General features: G+C 43.0%; 4 protein-coding genes, 1 long non-coding RNA gene and 2 pseudogenes across 9 annotated transcripts in view; 5 read left to right on the top strand and 2 right to left on the bottom strand.

The window, feature by feature from the left end:
* shf (WNT inhibitory factor 1) overlaps positions 1-6,212 on the bottom strand; it is a 38,757-nt gene extending 32,545 nt beyond the window's left edge. For all 4 annotated transcript variants that reach the window (XM_020947101.2, XM_020947102.2, XM_020947103.2 and 1 more), the window contains exon 1: positions 5,836-6,212. The gene's annotated coding sequence lies outside the window, so the exon portion shown is untranslated. The remainder of the gene's footprint in view (positions 1-5,835) is intronic.
* On the top strand, positions 1,413-1,890 carry LOC147643243 (uncharacterized). Its single transcript, XR_015272324.1, has 2 exons — positions 1,413-1,586; positions 1,654-1,890. It is a non-coding gene; the product is annotated as an uncharacterized LOC147643243 (long non-coding RNA).
* On the top strand, positions 2,180-5,312 carry LOC147643242 (uncharacterized; annotated as a pseudogene).
* A 575-nt stretch (positions 6,213-6,787) lies between the features above and the next one.
* On the top strand, positions 6,788-7,910 carry eIF3g1 (eukaryotic translation initiation factor 3 subunit g1). The gene is made up of 2 exons (XM_020947066.2): positions 6,788-6,877; positions 6,941-7,910. The coding sequence occupies exon 2, from the start codon at positions 6,941-6,943 to the stop codon at positions 7,748-7,750; it is 810 nt and encodes a 269-aa protein (XP_020802725.1). The 5' UTR covers positions 6,788-6,877; the 3' UTR covers positions 7,751-7,910.
* Positions 7,911-10,080: 2,170 nt separating this feature from the next.
* On the top strand, positions 10,081-12,298 carry Smyd3 (SET and MYND domain containing, class 3). Its single transcript, XM_086835757.1, has 6 exons — positions 10,081-10,212; positions 10,266-10,513; positions 10,574-10,815; positions 10,880-11,013; positions 11,265-11,727; positions 11,787-12,298. The coding sequence occupies exons 2-6, from the start codon at positions 10,347-10,349 to the stop codon at positions 12,158-12,160; spliced, it is 1,380 nt and encodes a 459-aa protein (XP_086691883.1). The 5' UTR covers positions 10,081-10,212; positions 10,266-10,346; the 3' UTR covers positions 12,161-12,298.
* On the bottom strand, positions 12,236-14,754 carry Zw10 (Zeste-white 10 kinetochore protein). The gene is made up of 2 exons (XM_020947086.2): positions 13,249-14,754; positions 12,236-13,164 (listed from the first exon to the last, which is right to left on the bottom strand). Exons 1-2 carry the CDS (start codon positions 14,590-14,592, stop codon positions 12,352-12,354), a joined length of 2,157 nt encoding a protein of 718 aa, XP_020802745.2. The 5' UTR covers positions 14,593-14,754; the 3' UTR covers positions 12,236-12,351.
* A 3,841-nt stretch (positions 14,755-18,595) lies between these two features.
* On the top strand, positions 18,596-19,688 carry LOC110179523 (nascent polypeptide-associated complex subunit alpha pseudogene; annotated as a pseudogene). Its single transcript, XR_015272321.1, has one exon. The product of XR_015272321.1 is annotated as a nascent polypeptide-associated complex subunit alpha pseudogene (transcript).
* Positions 19,689-19,712: the final 24 nt, after the last annotated feature.

Here is a 19,712-nt window from a genome sequence, read left to right as displayed (position 1 = left end):
ATGCCTTTTTGGCTTAGCTATGAGATTTTGAAACTTCGATAGTCATATACAAATAATTCCTAAATTTATACCTATTTTAATACCTTTTAGGATATTTTCATTTTAGTCAGATGCTTGCAACACAGTGAAGGAGGCATTTCCGACCCTATTTTTTATATATATTCTTGATCAGTATCAACAGGCGAATCTTTCTAGCCATATCCGGCAGAAAAACATTTTTTTCAGAAATGCTCCATTTTTTGAAAAAAAGGAAAGGGGTTACATCGTTAAAATTTGCAAAAATGTTCATTTTTTTACATTTTAAACAGAGTATGCAGATTTATTAACGAGTTAAAAACTAGCACAGAACAGCTTTCCGATTTAAAATTAATGCCTTTTTGGCTTAGCTATGAGATTTTGAAACTTCGATAGTCATATACAAATAATTCCTAAATTTATACCTATTTTAATACCTTTTAGGGTATATACATTTTAGTCAGGAGCTTGCAACACAGTGAAGGAGACATTTCCAACACTATATTTCATATATATTCGGAAAGCTGTTCTTTGCTAGTTTTTAAATGTTAGTTTAAAATGTAGTAAAATGGTGGTGATGCTGATCAAGAATATATATGGTTTATGGGGTCGAAATTGACTGCGTTGCTGGCTTCTGACTGCAATTATAATACCCTGCAAGGGTTTACGTTCGGGAAACCGAAATTCATATACCCTTGCAGTGAAAATCCAGCATAACTCAGTCAAAAATAGATTCATTTCTAATCGAAAATCGTTTCTAAATTAGTATCTATTAGGTTAACAAGTCTGCATACTTATTTAATATTATTAAAAACCTACAATGGTATAAAGATGGAGCTATAGGCGATACCCTGCCAATCCCAATCCCAGTCCCAGTCCTAGTACCCAGACCCACTTCTGCAGTCAGCGATATCCGTTCCGGCCTCTGCAGTTTGTTTATCTTTGACCATATTTGCAGACCCTCGATCTATTTGCGATTCGGTCGAGCTGGCATTATCTATTTCTTATGGGGGATGGGTGTGGGGAAGGGGTTAGTGGATTCCTGGAACCACTTCAGATAGCTCAGCTGCGTCTTATAAATGAATTAATAATGCAAGCAAGCATAATAACCAAAATGCTTCGTTTGTTATTCTGAGGGATACGATTTCACTTATGTGTTACTATTCTGTACTTAATGGGAGCTTATGGAGCCATAGAATCAACATAAGCTGATGTAAAATAGAACATTTGATATAGTTATATTTATAAACTTAAGAAACTATACAATATACTCATTAAAGACGAAAGAAAAGCTCAAAATTTGTGCAACCAAACATGTGATTCGAGTTTGCTTTTGGCTTTTTAAAGATTTTGCCATAATAATCTGATCTTGAATTTAAGCTCATTTATCACTTCAGCTCCTTTTCCCGAATATATATAAAATATAAAATGTATAAGACACAGTGAAAAAGGGTCCCAGCGGTGTCCCCATTCCTGTGCATCCCCTGCTCCCATCAGTGACTCCAACTAAAACTCCGAAGCCAGATCGAGACGGAGAAGAGCAAGGGAAGAGGTGGCAGCGGGAAGAGCAGGTACAAAGTCGTTAGCACTTTGCTTGGTGTGAAGTTACCCAAGTCACAGACTCCCAATCCCCCTCAGCTAACCTTGTTACACGGCCAGAAGACAGACGTTTAACACGGCCAACAGGAGAACGAACAGCGGACAACGAATCTGGCTTTTTCTCAGCTTGAGATACCGTCTTAAAAATATATAAATATTACCAAACTTCTAGTAATCCTGATCATTTGATCCTAAGCCAACTAAAATAGTACCTACTATATTCAAGATATCTTCACTTAAAGCTTAAAGAATAAATAGAAAAACGTATTATCTTTATCTAGATCTTGTCCTAACTTAATGGCATTAGTATTTGGGTAAAATAAGGATTTCTTTCAAAATTCCTGCAACATTGCAGGATCGAGGTCCTGCAAAACATTGAAGCTGATATATCATATTTTGGAATTTTTGGTCTTCAAGCTGATTCAAGATCATTTTCCCTGCAAAGTGCTATATGGCTATTATATTGGGCCAGAAAAAGCTATTTCATGACTGGATAACTGGCAGCACTGAAGCAGACTGGACAAACGATGGATCCCCACTCATCGTTGTCTGACCATCATCACGTATGAATGGTTCGAGTGGAGATCGAGGGATCCAGGAGGTCTTGGGGGAAAAGAAAGACAACGACGACGATGATGATGGGTCTGAAAACAAGTTAAGCTGTCTTAATAAGATCAAACATGGCGATTATGAGGAATTACTTGGAGATAATGACATCCGAATAAGAGTCTTGAGTACTCTACGCTGGCACGAAAGATCAGAGATCGACGCAGAACTCCTCCGCGAAACCGAAAAACCCAAAAACGCTTACGTTAAGTGAACTAATTGCCGCTTCTGGGATTGTGCTGGGTATCGGAATCCCACGGATGCGTAATTGAATCACTGGCTCTGAGGATCGTAGGCGGAAGCACTGGCCCCGGAATGGAACAACGCAATTTGAGCGTGGTTCATGAATATATATACTAATACATACTGAAGTAGCTCGGTATTGTCATATGGCAGGTCGCAACGGGATCGTGATCATGATCGCGATTGGGGATCGGGGATCGGGATCGGGATCAGACCGACCCGATTTCCTATAAATACAGCATTCACGATTTGTTTTGAAATTATTTTTATTTTGTGCTAATTAATGCTGGGACCGATAAGCGATAAGCCGGCTCCTAAGCACATGATTGTCGATAGACGTCGACGACGACGGCGGACTACGCCGGATAGATAATCCCACATATTCTCATGGTCAATCTAGGTCCGAATCTGAGCTGGAATTTCAAAATCAAAATCGCACTGATATAATATGTGACCCGAACCGGGCAGAAGGTGTACGTAGGTTGCATTTGTGGTCTCGTGATCATATTTCTATATAATAATATCTTTAAAATGTCAGAGATTTAAAGTAAAGATACTTTTTGTACTCGATTCTGATCAGTGCACCTCTCTCGCTGCCAAGATCAGGTGCTTCCAACAGGAAGATGGCCAGCTGAAGAGGCAAAGAAAAAAGGATGAAGAGAAGGAGGTGAAGGTGCCAAAGGGGCAGCATTATTATCAAAGTCCATATCAAGCCGATGGAATGAAGATGAAGCCATGAACGACGATCCTTAATGTTTGAAGTTCTTTTTACCTTTTTGTTGTTGTTGTTCACTCGTTGCTGCCATTATCGTTAGTGTTGTTTTTGGTGTTGCTGTCGTCAACGATATAATTGCTTCAACTTGAGCAGCGAGAGAAACGAGAGGAAAAGGGACAGATTAACATTTTAGCGTGAAACGGGGCGACATCAGAAGGAGTTGGGGCATAAGGTGACGGAGAAGCAGAAGCAGAAGCAGAAGGAGGAGCAGTAGCAGCGCTGCTGCAGCAATCAAAGTAGGAACAGCAGCAGCAACAACAATTTGTTAGCTCTTTACGATTATTGCCTTTCTCACACCTTATTACCAAGAAAATAAAGAAGCAGCAACAGCAGCAAATACGCGACGATAAGACGTGAAAAAACAAAACCCAAGGCACAACAAAAAGACACCAGCAGCAGCGGCAGCAGCAGCAGCGGCGACAACAGCAACATAAACGAGAACAAGAAGCTGCCCCTGGTCAGTGCGAAAGGAAGGGGAGGGGGTCATTTTGGAGTGGTTGTGGAGAGTCCAAGAGTGGGAGAGAGAGTGAGTGGAATGGGAGAGGGACAACTCCAAGTGCTGGAAATCGCACACTCACAAACACACACTCACATGGACACACGCACAGGTGCTGCGAAGTGCACTGAAGTGCAAGGGAGAGGCAAAGGGTCCCATAAACAATTCGTTTAACAAAATTATATGCACTTTAAGAAAATCTTAACATAAAATACCCTTTAGAATTATATATTCCCATAAATATGTATTATAACAAAAATCAATTTTTTAAAACTATCAAAAGATATATGAATAAATATTCAACTATGAAAACAAATATAAAAAACGATCGTTTTAATTAAAAACATGTTTAAGTCAGTTTGAGAATTCTTCCCATTTTCTCTGAGTGTACTTTAAAAGAGTGCAAACAAATTGTTGCCCCGAAAAGAAGTCATCGGCTAAAAGGATTTCAAATGCACACACTCACACTTGCTCACACAAATACTAAAGAGTAAGACAGAGCGAGCGGAGACAATCGGCAAATGATGATCGAGAGAGAAAGGGTGGAGGAGGGGCAGGAGGCTGGAAGAGTCACTTCCCCGGCTACCGATTTAAATGATGTCCAGTGCGCAGTAGCAGCAACAAAAAAAAAAAAAACTAAAAAAAAGCAACAACACGGCACTTGCAGGTCTGTTTGCTTAATGATACAACACTCACTCTCTCTCACACACTCACACACTGCCGGGCGAGAGGCTGTGTGTGAAACACCAACAAAAACACCTTCGGCAAATAAGCAGACGGCTTGAAGAGGAAGACTGAAACGACGGGAAGATACTCTGTCGAATTGGAGAGATAGCCACTGGAGAGAATAAGGCTGCAAGTTCTATTAGGTACTCCCATTGGTTGTTTCAATAATTACGTTTTCGCACATAGTTACCATTATGTATCTTTCAGATAAATAATAATAAATAAAATATTTAGTTATCAAGCAATCATTATAGGGTGCCCTAGTAGTCGTTCCCTAAATATTAACCGCCGTAACGCATTAATCCTGGCCGCTACTCCTACTAATGATAACGATCACCGATTGAGTGGCAGAGGCTGGCGAAGAAGGAGGAGCGAAGGAGAGCCAGACAACAGGCGGATAACAACGCCTGTCTCCAAGTAGGCTCAAGTGCCTCACGGGTCGGAGGAGGCGGAGGTGGAGGTGGCAGGAGGCACGCAGACACGCAGGCTGGCCAAGGCGGACAGACGACGCAGAAGCAGGAGCTACTACTCCAAGAGCTACAGAATTCCGATTCCGATGATGCGATCGTGTCTCTACACGGCTGCTGTTGTCTGTGTGTGTGTTTGTGCAAGGCGGCGAAGTCGAGTGGAGTCAAGCAGAAGGAGTTTTGCACCATTCCACTCCATTACCAGTTCCCCAGTTCCCAGATCACAGTCACCAGCTTCCAGCTCCAAGCTCAGAGCTCACAGCTCCCGTCTCCCAGTTGCCAGGAGCCTTGCGTCTCCTCTCCCGAGCTGTGGCAATCAAATGGCCAACGTTGGACAATACTTTCACGCCTTTCGAGCGCGCCAAAACGATCCAACCGAGTATAGAGGCGGTACATGCCATGAGGCCGTATAGATACCCTTCCTTTTTTTGGAATTTTCATTGGAGAAATACTTAGCGAAATGTCACAAATTTAATCTATTAAACAAGGTAATTTTAAAACACAATTATTAAATTGATTATTCTGCGTTTAAGATAATAAGCAATTATAGCTTTTCTAACTCTTTAAAATCCATCTATATCTTAAGAATTTATATATTCCAGACATAACTTAAAATTAATTTTAATCAATTGGACTTTTTTCTCCGTGCACTTGTCCGTTAGGATCGGTCAAATTCACTTGAGCGCTCAATCTGGAGAATCTCAGCTCCAATTGAAAAACGGGAACGGATATTAATTGAAATTGAATGACGAACAATCGCTACATTGATTCGAGAGAGTGTGCAAGTGTTTTTTTGATCAGTTCTTATCGCTAAGTACGTATTGAGCGCGATTTCCCGATGCGATATTGGTTGGGGTTGGGTTAGGGTCGAAATTCAAATGGGAATCAAGCTTTTTCGCACAATTTACCTTTAAACGGGATGATCCTTTAGATTGGCAGGCTGGCTTGGTTGCCAAGCAAAACAAAACAAAAAAAAACGGTAAACCAAACAAAATTGCGGAGCGAATTCTCCTTTGAAGCCTTGCCAAAAAGTTTGTACGAATTCACTCGCGTCGCGACGCCAAGTTTTTCTAAGGCAAACGTGAGATCTTAAGATTTGCGGGATATCTTAAATCCGTTTTAAAATTTAAAACTTGATTATTTTCCCGGTATTCTTTCCGTTTTTAATTTTCTTTTTTGATTTAAACGAAAACGAGCCGAGCTCGGGCAACAGTACAAAGTTTTGTAGAGCTGCGGACGATAGTGCTGGTCAAACCACTCACGACATTATCGATATTTCCCAACTGGCGTGACCGATCGACTATCGATGAAGGGTTCTCGATAGCGATGGTGCCCATAAGATGTATTTCTCCATCCCTGCGTGCGGGTATTTCAAAATAAATATTTGTATGTGTCATATTTTACCTTATGAAGTAGATTTTATAGTTGAACTTGAATTTAAATACTCCGATACATATTAATATTATGTTTATTTCAATATGGGAGTTTAAGAGCAGGTGTTTAGTTTCTTATTAAATTTGTTTCTCCTAAACGATATGACTGAAGCCTTTTATTTAACTATACCATCGTTCTGTATATATGGCCGGGTTTTTTATTTATCGATATTTGCTCACATCTGCGCTGCTCTGGCCGATAGAATTAACTTGCAGCCCTGACAGCTGGCGCTCACCTGAAAGAAGTTTTGTTGGTAGCAAAGTCGTATAAAAATATCGAACGACAGGGATTTTTATATTCCCCGAAAAGGGATCCAATGCAAATTCAACCTGTTAATTAATTAAATTAACCTAAAAGCACGGCTAGGCGATAGGCGGAGCGAAACATCGATAGGCACCCTATCGCTCGCATTGCCATCACCAGCCCTTTTCGGTGTTATCGCAATCCGTTTACTCGTGGCTAAATTTCGCGTTTCGTATTTTCCCCGTAATCTGCCAATTCGCATCGCAAATCAGAGTAAGTGCACTGTAATTGACGCCCCCAGCCGCACCCTCTGACCTAACATTTGAATCCTTGCAGATGCCGGGCGTTGAAACGATCAAATCCTCCTGGGCGGATGAGGTGGAGCTGGACTACGGCGGCCTGCCGCCGACAACGGAGACCTTGGAGAACGGCCACAAGTATGTGACGGAGTACAAGTACAACAAGGACGACAAGAAGACCAAGGTGGTGCGCACCTACAAGATCTCCAAGCAGGTGGTGCCCAAAACGGTGGCCAAGCGCCGCACCTGGACCAAGTTCGGCGAGTCGAAGAACGACAAGCCCGGTCCCAACTCTCAGACGACCATGGTGTCCGAGGAGATCATAATGCAGTTCCTCAACTCCAAGGAAGACGAGAAGGCCAACGATCCGCTGCTGGATCCCACAAAGAACATCGCAAAATGCCGCATCTGCAACGGCGAGCATTGGTCGGTCAACTGCCCGTACAAGGGCACCGCCATGGACACCAATCTCATGGAGAAGAAGGCTTCCGCTGCGGCAGCTGCTGCCGTTGATGCGCCCAAGTCCGGAAAGTATGTGCCGCCGTTCCTCAAGGACAGTCAAAAGGGCGGCATGGGAATGCGCGGACGCGATGATACGGCAGCCATTCGGATTTCCAACCTGTCGGAGTCGATGACTGAGGCGGATCTGGAGGAGCTGGTAAAGAAGATCGGGCCGCAAAGCAAAATGTACCTGGCCCGCGACAAGAACACCGGCCTCTGCAAGGGCTTCGCCTATGTGCACTTTAAGCAGCGGAAGGACGCCGCGGCCGCCATCGAGATCCTCAACGGCCATGGTTACGATCACTTGATCCTCAGCGTCGAATGGTCCAAGCCGCAGAACAATTAGTCGGTTAGTTCCGTTCAGCCTTCTCCGCCGCCCCCTACCCGCGTCTACTGCTTATAGAGAGGAGTTCGTACGGATGAATCACACAAAATATGTCCCTATGCTATAAGTTTGCTACAAATAAATCTTAAAAACAAAAGCCCCCGCCGGGGGCACCGAAAAACACACAAGCTGACTATGGCGGTACGTGGTTTTATCCTTAAAATGTTTAACTTTTGTATTTAGCCTTTATATACTATTGTAGCAAAATTTAGTAGGTTAAATATTCTGTGCACGATGTCGGCTATATGCTGTACTCTTCACTTTCAGGAATTATTGCCGTCTCTTTCGTTTTAAATATTAACAACGGATTGAGTCATAGAATCGAAGGCTTAAAAATGTAAACTTTAAATATGATAATTTCATTGTTCTGAATTTAAAACTCTAAAATGCAATTAAAGAACGGTGCAGTCGCATTCAGTTCCCATTACGCCAATCTCAACTTCGAAATTCTCGTTCCCCACCAGGAACGCACAGCATTCAGCAAGCAGCCGAACGCCTGACTAAATCATGGGAGGGGAAATATCCTGGAAAGTGATAGAGACCCGTTATAAGCAGAGACAAATTTAACCCTATACTGCAGGTGCATAGAAATAATTGAGCAAAATATTTGTTCTATGTAAATATTTATATACCTAGGTAAAATAAACAGTAGGCGTGGTTCGGCGGATAAAGATGATTGCTCGCAAAGGTTTAACATAAATTAATTACTTAGCGTATGTGCCGTTTTATGACAACAAAATATTATTTTAAATGAACGGCCATATATCGCCTTGTATGCGGTAGAGGGTTAACAGCAGACGAATTCAGGTCAATTTAACCCTATACTGCAGGTGTGTAGATATAATTTTGCACAATATTTATTGTAAGTAAATATGTATTTATTCAGGTCAAATTAACAGTAGGCGTGGTTTGGCGGATCAAGATGAGGGCTTACAAAGGTTTAACATAAATTAATAGCTTAGCGTATATGCCGTTTTATGAGAATAAAATTATATTGAAAATGAACGGCCATATATCGCCTTGTATGCGGTAGAGGGTTAAGCAAGTAGCCTAATGCACTGGAAATTGAGAAGAGAGAGTGAGAAGAGGGAGAGAAGATCCGTTATTAGCAGGCATGTTCTGCTGCTGGGTTGCTGCCTGCTGTTTATGTTTGCCTGGTGTACAGTCGTCTTACGATGGTTGAATTTATTAAGCTAAAGCGCACATTAGAAACAGAAAATAACAAATACAACAACAATTACGCCCCAAATTATCGAAATTCGACTAACAAATTTGTTCAAACACGATATTTTTACACTAGGAACGCACAACATTTAGCAAGCAGCCAAACGCCTGACTTAATCATGGGAGGGGAAATATCCTGGAAAGTGATAGAAATCCGTTATAAACTGCGAGCAATTTAACCCTACACTGCAAGTGCATGAAAATAACTGAGCAAAATATTTGTTGTATCTAAATATGTATTTATTTAGGTAAAATTAATAGTAGGCGTGGTTCGGCGGATAAAGATGATTGCTTCCAAAGGCTTAACATAAATTAATAGCTTAGCGTATCTGCCGTTTTATGAGAATAAAATATTATTTAAAATGAACGGCCATATATCGCCTCGTATGCGGTAGAGGGTTAACAGCAGACGAATTCAGATCAATTTAACCCTATACTGCAGGTGTGTAGGTGTAATTGCAAAAAATATTTCATGCATGTAAATATGTATTTATTTAGGTCAAATTAATAGTAGGCGTGGTTTGGCGGATAAAGATAATGGCTTCCAAAGGTTTTTCATAAATTAATAGCTAAGCGTAAGTGCCGTTTTATGACAACAAAATATTATTAAAAATGGACGGCCATATATGCCCTTGTATGCGGTAGAGGGTTAAGCAATTTGCCTAGTGCACTGGAAATTGATTTGGAAGGGAGAAAAGATCCGTTATTAGCAGACTTGTTCTGCTGTTGGGTTGCTGCCTGCTGTTTATGTTTGCCTGGTATCAGAAGGCAGTCAATATGCTTAATTTAAGAGCTGCTTCATGCATTTTCAGCGGTCCTGGGGCAATTTTTACTAACTGATATTATAAATATCGTGTGCGATTTAATAAAAATGTTTTAAATTGATCCAAATAGAGTGAATGCCATAGGAGAAAACTGTAAGCTTATATAAGAGCTTAGGGATACCATTATTCTTTTTTATTTAAGCTAAATTTTAATAAATAAACATTTTTAAATTGACCGCCTACGTTGGCAGCCCTGCCCATTTGTATGAATATCGCAGGCCTGGCAACTCTGACACCAAATAAAAACAGAAACCGTGTGTTCTGTTTTTGTTGTTGTTTTGCATTTCGTGTTTTTTCTGTGTGTGTTTGTGGTTTGGTCAAGCGATTTGCGTAAATTGTGTTTGTTTTCCTATTCGGTGGCTAAAAATAGAAAAAGTAGATGCCGCAAAATATTCAAAAGCGTTTGAAACAATATTTTTGAGCTTCAGGTGTGCGCTCATTTCAGTCGCCCGTGTGACGGGCCCCCAGGCGAAAGTCCGGTAGCCCAAAGAGGGAGGAATAGCAACGGAATGGAGAAGCGTCACATGCCCATGGCCAGCAGCTCATCTTCGAAGGCGGCAAAGAGTCCTGCTGTCCCGCAGATTAAGCGTGGACAGCGGATCCTCACCGAGAAGCCATTCGCCTTTGTGTTGAAGTCCAAGTATCGTCTGGAGCGATGCGACAACTGCCTGGAGGCGTAAGTTCGGCCAGTCCGCAAGTTTCTGACACGTTTCAAGCTTCTCTATCTTCCTCGCAGGACCAAGGTGCTCAAGTGCTCCAACTGTCGCTATGTGTCATACTGCAACCGGGCCTGCCAGTCACAGGCTTGGGGTCAGCACAAGCACGAGTGTCCATTTCTGAAGAAAGTCCATCCTCGTATTGTGCCCGATGCCGCTCGCATGCTGTGCCGCCTGATCCTGCGTCTGGAGCATGGCGGCGATCTCATCCGGGGCTACTACACGGAGCATGGTTCTCGCAAGTTCCGGGACCTGATGTCGCGTGAGTAGACCGAACGAGACGCACGATTCCCCCAGATAACATCCTCCTCTTTCTATCATTCCAGATTATGCCGAGATCAAGAATGATCCGATGCGGCTGGAGCACTTGGACTCGCTGCACGCCGTTCTCGAGGACATGATGGCCGAGAGTCCCAGCACGGTGCCAAACAAGACGGAACTGATGAGCATCTACGGTCGAGTAAGTGGCAAGACACCTGTGCACGCGCAGGCACGGTCAGGAGCGGACTTTCGGTGGAAGCATAGATGTACAAGTCACATACGTATGCCCTGCAGCCGCTCCTGATCGCCCAAATTGGATAGCAATCAATGCCTCTCCTCTGTCGCTCTGGCGTTCTGCCAGGCAACGAGGATGGGCTATACGGTTCACATTCTCCGACAGCTGTTGCGCACAGTATGTCCCCCCTTCTCATTTCCTCTCCTTCCTTGCAGCTAATCACCAACGGATTCAACGTGTTGGACGCCGAGATGAACTCCATTGCCACGGCCATCTACTTGGGCGTCTCCATCACGGATCACAGCTGCCAGCCGAATGCGGTGGCCACCTTCGAGGGCAGCGAGCTGCATGTCCATGCCATCGAGGATATGGAGTGTCTGGACTGGTCCAAGATCTTCATTAGCTACATCGATCTGCTCAACACGCCTGAGCAGCGGCGGCAGGACCTCAAGGACCACTACTACTTCCTCTGCGTGTGCAGCAAGTGCACGGATGCGAAGGAGTCCCGCGAAATGACGGCAGCCCTTTGTCCAAATCGCAACTGTGGTGTCGGCATCAATGTGGAGCGCACGAACTGCCAGCGTTGCGATGCAGGCATCAGTCCCAAGTTGAGGAACGCCTACAACGAGGCAATGGCCCTCACCCGGCACAATCTGGAGTCCATGAAGGATGTGGCCTGTGAGTGTACAAGAACTAGTTATCAAAGAATGTAATTAACCATCTCAAATCTCCTCCAGACTTCGATGTTTGCAAAGTGTGTCTGAATAAACAGACGGGCGTGCTTCATCCCCTGAATGTGTGGCACGTCAAGACTCTGGATGCTGCCTTTGAGGCTGCCATTGATGTGGGCAAGTGGACAGATGCCTTGGACTACGGCCAGCGCCTTCTGCCCGGCTTCCTGAAGTATCATGGGGCCTGGAATCCGCTGCTGGGCCTGTTGCACATGAAGCTGGGCAAAATCCAGCTATACGAGCAGCACGCCAAGGAGGCCCGTCATCATCTGGAGGAGGCGCAGCGCATTCTGACCGTCACCCATGGCCGCGACCATCGACTGCTGTCGGAACAGCTGTATCCGCTCCTCCTTCAAGCTCGACACGAGGCTAATAACTAATTGGGACGACAAGCCGTGCATTCACGCCTTTGGAGTCGCCCGTAAAGATGTGTTCTATTTGGCATTGATGCCACGTTGTGGTAAACCTGTATATTCATATATTCTCGGCTAATAAAAGTAGTAATAATATTTACAAAATTTATGGGCAATCCTTTACATACTAATTGCTACCTACATCCCTAGCTGTGCGTCTAGGAGATCTTTGCCATTGCCTGAACTCGGCGGCTTGTGTCCTGGAACAGCGCCCTAATAAGGTGACGAACCTCGTCCGACTTGTAATTGGCGGTCAACGGTCCGGCGCCGTTGCACCACAGCTCCGTGATCTCCTTCAGCGAGGCGTTCATGATGGTCTTCAGCTGCTGCAGCTTCATCCATAGACTTACCTGCAGCACTTCGTGCGGCTCGGGGAAGAGGGTCGGTCCACGCTCCAGGACAACATCGATTAGATCGCTCAGCTCTGTGGCCATGGTGGCGGATATGTCGCGCAGCGTAAACACACGTTGTATGAGCTCCGCGGCTAAGGCATTGATAAGTTCACAAAAGGTGGCATTGTACACCGTCTCCGGCAGCACATTAGCCCACACATTCTTAAGCAGATCCAGCTGCCGCAGACACTGACGCACCATTTTCAGGGGGCCCGTGCCCAGGGTGTGCTGGCTTTGGAACTCAAAGCCGTCCATGATCTCTTTTAAAATGGAGATCTGGTAGTCGATCTGCACCCTCAAGTAACGCTGACCGGTGGCCTGCAGTGACTTGGTCAGCGCCGGCAGACTCTTGAAGTCCCTGTTGGCCTGCTGCGCCACCCAGTGGGTAAGGAACATGCAGTTGTTGTGGAACAGCGCCGATTGCTGTGGAATGCTTTCGAGCAGCTTGCGATGCACCAGCGGCACCTGGTCGATGTATGTTTGGAGCAGGCTGGCGTTGATATCACACAGCGGATTGCCGCTCTCGGACTCCACATTAACGTTCTGACGCAATATGCGCTCCATCAGCTTGACATAGTCCTGCAGGGGAAAGGAAAATTAGAAGGGGAATAAAGAAATGCCTCAAAATGCAAATCCAAAAGGTATCAATTGCCACCCACTTACCTGTGCACTCTTGGAGATCATGCAGCGGGGAAAGAGCAGGGGATTGGCGGCCACTTCGGTGGGACCATTGTTAGGCGCCACCAGCATCATGTCCTGCAGGTCGCGCTGAACGATGTCGCGCGCAGTCTCCAGAACGCGACGAAGCAGGCGATTTCGATAGTAGGTCGGGTACTTCTCCACAAACAGGGCCAGGGCACGATCCTGAGCAGGATAAATCAGGTAGACGTCGGCCAGAAACTGCTCAAAGTTGGTGACATCCTCACACAGCGTGGACGACTGATACTCCTCCATGGTCTCGGGCACGGCCGCCTTAAGGCACTCGTCCACCAGCAGCTTCAGCATCCTATCCTTCACATGTTCCCCGATGATACTGAACACATGCTGGTCGCTGGACACACTGATGTTGATGCCGCCCAGCGTTTGGAACAGCAGCCGAAAATGGGCTAGGACGTCTTTGTAGTTTGGACGCAGCTGCGTTGCGCTTGGCTCCTTGGTGGAGTAGGAGAGGGACAACTGGTCGTGGCCCTGGCCCTCGGTGGCCTCGGTATACTCGACCATTACCGGTCGCAGGATCAGCGGCTCTATGCAGTTCTCCAGCAGGAAATCACAAAGGCGGTTGGGGCTGTAGCGCTTCTGGAAGACCGCCTGCACGATGTCCTGGAGCTGGGCCTCGTCTCGGCTGACCTGCAGTGTGACACAGCGCGAGGTTGGGAAGGATTTGCACTGCAGCTGGACCAGTCGATCGAAGCGCTCCTGCAGATTCTGCTGCAGCAAATGGGCCTGCACGAGATACTTGACCTTCATGGTGCCGTAGCATTCGAGCTCCTGGAATATGCGCCGAACCTCGGGTGCTAATGTCGTTGCCGCTGGCGCTTTGGCAGCATCAGGCTCGTCGCCGTAGATGAGCCCCCGCAGGCGATTGAGCAGATCCTGGAGAAGCATGTAATCGTTGCAGCTTTTGGCATCCTCCATCGAGTGAAATACCTCGTCCACCTTCAGGATGTGGTCGCTGACCTCCAGGCCCAGTAGGATCTCGCGGAGCTGGCGTCTACTGGCCGCCATCTTGGCATTCGCCTCATCCAGGGCCTCTAATCCCTCGCTGGCGCCCTTGTCCAGCAGATCGTCAACCTCACGCTTCAGCGAGCCAATCTGATCGAGGAAGACTCCCGGCGTGGTGTGGTTGGGCATAAACTCTGTGTAGTTGTCGTCGATGTGTCGCCGGACGTTCACCTGGAAGCGTTCGGTGCGCGTCAGCACATCCAAGATTGTAGATTTGGTGGCGTCCACGACTGCGAACCCGTTGCCGTAGCCGAGGCTGTTCTGCAGCTGCTTTATGTCGTTCATTGTTGCTCTCAACCGTATTCAAAGTCGGGCAGAATGGCAATTACTAGACAAATCTTTAGAAATAAACGACAAATAAATTTACAATCTTTCAAAACCAACAATAATACCGATAGCACCGATAGCATAGTGGTGACACCGTGCATGGGCATTATATGAAATACCGCGTTGCCAGATCGCGGTGACAATCAGCAGAACTATCGTATGTAAACAGTGATCCGTGTTCTTCTTGTGTTGCTGAACGCAACAATTTTTAATGCACAACTTTTTAAATAATTCGTATTACTAATATTAAAGTATTATAAAAGACGTCAGAAGGTTTACAAATATTAGAAATTATAAATATAACAATAATAATTCCGCTTTCAATTAAAAGTCAAAACGATTATGCGTTGGGTGTTTGCTATACGACTTTAGGTTTAGTTTTCTAAAAATATGGACTATATATATATTCAAATTTATTTAGTATTTAAAATTTAAGAAACAAGTTCTACCTTTATTATTAATTTGAACAATCTCTTAATATTTTGAACTGTACCGATAATTTATCAATTAAAAATCTTGTTAATAAAATAATAATAAACAGAATATAAAAAGATATATTTATCGACATTATACGGGCGAAAATGAATCCTCTACTGCGTTGCAAAATTATTGTCTAAATTACAATAAAAATAAAAATAGAATACCCTTCACAGTAAACATATATGTAAATATACACTTTACTTTACTTATTCAATAATCTCAAACTATGGGATGTAAAAATATCGATGCATCGATTTTTCTCCACCGCGACCGATAACCCATATCGGTACCTCTACAATTGCGCGCGCTGACATCCACACACACACTGAGGAGGCCACCATTTTTCAATTTTGGCCACTAATTGCAAAAGCTTAAAGGAGTTGAGCTGTGATCGTTGTTCGGGCTTCGTGTATAGCTTGATTGGTAGTTTCTATTGAAGGTGGAAGCGTTCGGTGCGCGTCAGCACATCCAAGATCGTAGACTTGGTGGCGTCCACGACTGCGAACCCGTTGCCGTAGCCGGCGCTGTTCTTCAGCTGCTTTATGTCGATCATTGTTGCTCTCAACCGTATTCAAAGTCGGGCAGAATGGCAATTAGTAGACAAATCTTTAGAAATAAACGACAAATAAATTAACAATCTTTCAAAACCAACAATAATATCGATAGCACCGATAGCATAGTGGTGACACCGTGCATGGGCATTATATGAAATACCGCGTTGCCAGATCGCTCGGTGACAATCAACAGAACTATCGTATGAAAACAGTGATCCTTGTTCATCTTGTGTTGCTGAACGCAACCATTTTTAATGCTCAACTTTTTAAATAATTCGTATTACTAATATTTAAGTATTATAAAGGAAATCAGAAGGTTTACAAGTATTAAGAATTATAAATATAACAATAATAATTCCGCCTTCAATTAAAAGTCAAAACAATTATGCGTTGGGTGTTTGCTATACGACTTCAGGTTTAGATTTCTTTAAATATGGACGATATATATATTCAAATTTATTTAGTATTTAAAATTTAAAAGACAAGTTCTACCTTTATTATTCATTTGACTTATCTTTTAATATTTTGAACTGTACCGATAATAAAATAATAATAAACAAAATATAAAAAGAAATGGTTATCGACATTATACTGGAGCAAATGATTCCTCTACTGCGTTGCAAAATGATTGTCTAAATTATAATAAAAATATAAAATAGAATACCCTTCACAGTAAACATATATGTAAATATACACTTTACTTTACTTATTCAATAATCTCAAACTATGGGATGTAAAAATATCGATGCATCGATTTTTCTCCACCGCAACCGATAACCCATATCGGTACCTCTACAATTGCCCTCGCTGACATCCACACACACACTGAGGAGGCCACCATTTTTCAATTTTGGCCACTAATTGCAAAAGCTTAAAGGAGTTGAGCTGTGATCGTTGTTCGGGCTTCGTGTATAGCTTGATTGGTAGTTTCTATTGAAGGTGGAAGCGTTCGGTGCGCGTCAGCACATCCAAGATCGTAGATTTGGTGGCGTCCACGACTGCGAACCCGTTGCCGTAGCCGGCGCTGTTCTTCAGCTGCTTTATGTCGATCATTGTTGCTCTCAACCGTATTCAAAGTCGGGCAGAATGGCAATTAGTAGACAAATCTTTAGAAATAAACGACAAATAAATTAACAATCTTTCAAAACCAACAATAATATCGATAGCACCGATAGCATAGTGGTGACACCGTGCATGGGCATTATATGAAATACCGCGTTGCCAGATCGCTCGGTGACAATCAACAGAACTATCGTATGAAAACAGTGATCCTTGTTCATCTTGTGTTGCTGAACGCAACCATTTTTAATGCTCAACTTTTTAAATAATTCGTATTACTAATATTTAAGTATTATAAAGGAAATCAGAAGGTTTACAAGTATTAAGAATTATAAATATAACAATAATAATTCCGCCTTCAATTAAAAGTCAAAACAATTATGCGTTGGGTGTTTGCTATACGACTTCAGGTTTAGATTTCTTTAAATATGGACGATATATATATTCAAATTTATTTAGTATTTAAAATTTAAAAGACAAGTTCTACTTTTATTATTCATTTGACTTATCTTTTAATATTTTGAACTGTACCGATAATAAAATAATAATAAACAAAATATAAAAAGAAATGGTTATCGACATTATACTGGAGCAAATGATTCCTCTACTGCGTTGCAAAATGATTGTCTAAATTATAATAAAAATATAAAATAGAATACCCTTCACAGTAAAAATATATGTAAATATACACTTTACTTTACTTATTCAATAATCTCAAAATATGGGATGTAAAAATATCGATGCATCGATTTTTCTCCACCGCAACCGATAACCCATATCGGTACCTCTACAATTGCCCGCGCTGACATCCACACACACACTGAGGAGGCCACCATTTTTCAATTTTGGCCACTAATTGCAAAAGCTTAAAGGAGTTGAGCTGTGATCGTTGTTCGGGCTTCGTGTATAGCTTGATTGGTAGTTTCTATTGAAGGTGGAAGCGTTCGGTGCGCGTCAGCACATCCAAGATCGTAGACTTGGTGGCGTCCACGACTGCGAACCCGTTGCCGTAGCCGGCGCTGTTCTTCAGCTGCTTTATGTCGATCATTGTTGCTCTCAACCGTATTCAAAGTCGGGCAGAATGGCAATTAGTAGACAAATCTTTAGAAATAAACGACAAATAAATTAACAATCTTTCAAAACCAACAATAATATCGATAGCACCGATAGCATAGTGGTGACACCGTGCATGGGCATTATATGAAATACCGCGTTGCCAGATCGCTCGGTGACAATCAACAGAACTATCGTATGAAAACAGTGATCCTTGTTCATCTTGTGTTGCTGAACGCAACCATTTTTAATGCTCAACTTTTTAAATAATTCGTATTACTAATATTTAAGTATTATAAAGGAAATCAGAAGGTTTACAAGTATTAAGAATTATAAATATAACAATAATAATTCCGCCTTCAATTAAAAGTCAAAACAATTATGCGTTGGGTGTTTGCTATACGACTTCAGGTTTAGATTTCTTTAAATATGGACGATATATATATTCAAATTTATTTAGTATTTAAAATTTAAAAGACAAGTTCTACCTTTATTATTCATTTGACTTATCTTTTAATATTTTGAACTGTACCGATAATAAAATAATAATAAACAAAATATATAAAGAAATAGTTATCGACATTATACTGGAGCAAATGATTCCTCTACTGCGTTGCAAAATGATTGTCTAAATTATAATAAAAATATAAAATAGAATACCCTTCACAGTAAAAATATATGTAAATATACACTTTACTTTACTTATTTAATAATCTCAAAATATGGGATGTAAAAATATCGATGCATCGATTTTTCTCCACCGCAACCGATAACCCATATCGGTACCTCTACAATTGCCCGCGCTGACATCCAGTCACACTGAGGAGGCCAACATTTTTCAATTTTGGCCACTAATTGCAAAAGCTTAAAGGAGTTGAGCTGTGATCGTTGTTCGGGCTTCGTGTATTAGCGTGATTGACAGTTTCTATTGAAGGTGAATCTCCCCTTTTCATATTTTCTCTTGTCTGTATCCGAGAAAGAGAATCTCGTCGGCCATGCAGAAATTAATGTAAACAAATTTTTGTTTACTCCGAATCTTGATTCAAAATTTTTCTGCAGAGTCATCAATTTTTCCCGTAAATCTTGTGACTAAGCTGATAAATACGCCTAAGCCGAATAAAAAGAAAAACAAGAATAAAACCACGCCCTCCCGCCCTGCGGAGGCGAAGCCCGAGGAAGTGCGCTTTGAGGATCTCGGTAGCGATACAGACTCTGACGACTGCATGCCCGAACTGGAGGACATTGTAGAAGGATTCATGAACCACCTGGGAGGCGGTGACACCTGTCAGCCCATCAAGGTGTGTTCCAAAGCGAAGCAGGCGCGCGGCGAGCAGAAGGCCAGGAAGATCATTCTTAAGCTCGGCCTCAAGCAGATCCCGGACGTCCACCGTGTGACCATACGCAAGTCGAAGAACATTCTGTTCGTGATCAACAACCCGGATGTGTACAAGAATCCACTAACCGACACCTATATCGTCTTCGGAGAGGCCAAAGTCGAGGATCCGACCAAGAAGCACAAGTTGACCCCCGAAAAGTTCTGGGCCTCCATGAAAAGTTTTGGTATCAAGAGCAAGGACTCCAACACCTCGATTGGTTCCTTCGATGAGAACGAGGAGATAGACGCCACTGGCATCGATGAGAACGAGGAGATAGACGCCACTGGCATCGATGAGGAGGACATTAAGCTTGTGATAACGCATGCGAATACGACTCGCCCAAGGGCCATTATGGCCCTAAAGAACAACAACGACATAGTCGACGCCATCATGGAGCTGACCTACAGATCCTAAATCTATGCATGCCCCATCTGGGCAGCAAGTATCACAAACTTACACAAAACATTTTAATGTACTTCACTGAATTATTATTGGATCTTAATAAAGGCGGACTTAAGCTGTTATATATGTATACCATATTGTTTTAATATTTTAA

The sequence above is a fragment of the Drosophila serrata genome, unplaced genomic scaffold, assembly GCF_035046125.1.
Source record: "Drosophila serrata isolate PLE 108 unplaced genomic scaffold, ASM3504612v1 contig_276, whole genome shotgun sequence".
Taxonomy (NCBI): Eukaryota; Metazoa; Arthropoda; class Insecta; order Diptera; family Drosophilidae; genus Drosophila; species Drosophila serrata.
This window is presented reverse-complemented; position numbering and strand designations above follow the sequence as displayed.

Coding starts and splice junctions, on each gene's coding strand:
- eIF3g1 (XM_020947066.2), top strand. CDS start 6,941: ATGCCGGGCGTTGAAACGATCAAATCCTCCTGGGCGGATGAGGTGGAG.
- Smyd3 (XM_086835757.1), top strand. CDS start 10,347: ATGGAGAAGCGTCACATGCCCATGGCCAGCAGCTCATCTTCGAAGGCG. Junction 10,514..10,573: donor TGCGACAACTGCCTGGAGGC/GTAAGTTCGGCC, acceptor TCTTCCTCGCAG/GACCAAGGTGCTCAAGTGCT. Junction 11,728..11,786: donor GTCCATGAAGGATGTGGCCT/GTGAGTGTACAA, acceptor AATCTCCTCCAG/ACTTCGATGTTTGCAAAGTG.
- Zw10 (XM_020947086.2), bottom strand. CDS start 14,592: ATGAACGACATAAAGCAGCTGCAGAACAGCCTCGGCTACGGCAACGGG. Junction 13,165..13,248: donor TGATCTCCAAGAGTGCACAG/GTAAGTGGGTGG, acceptor TTTCCCCTGCAG/GACTATGTCAAGCTGATGGA.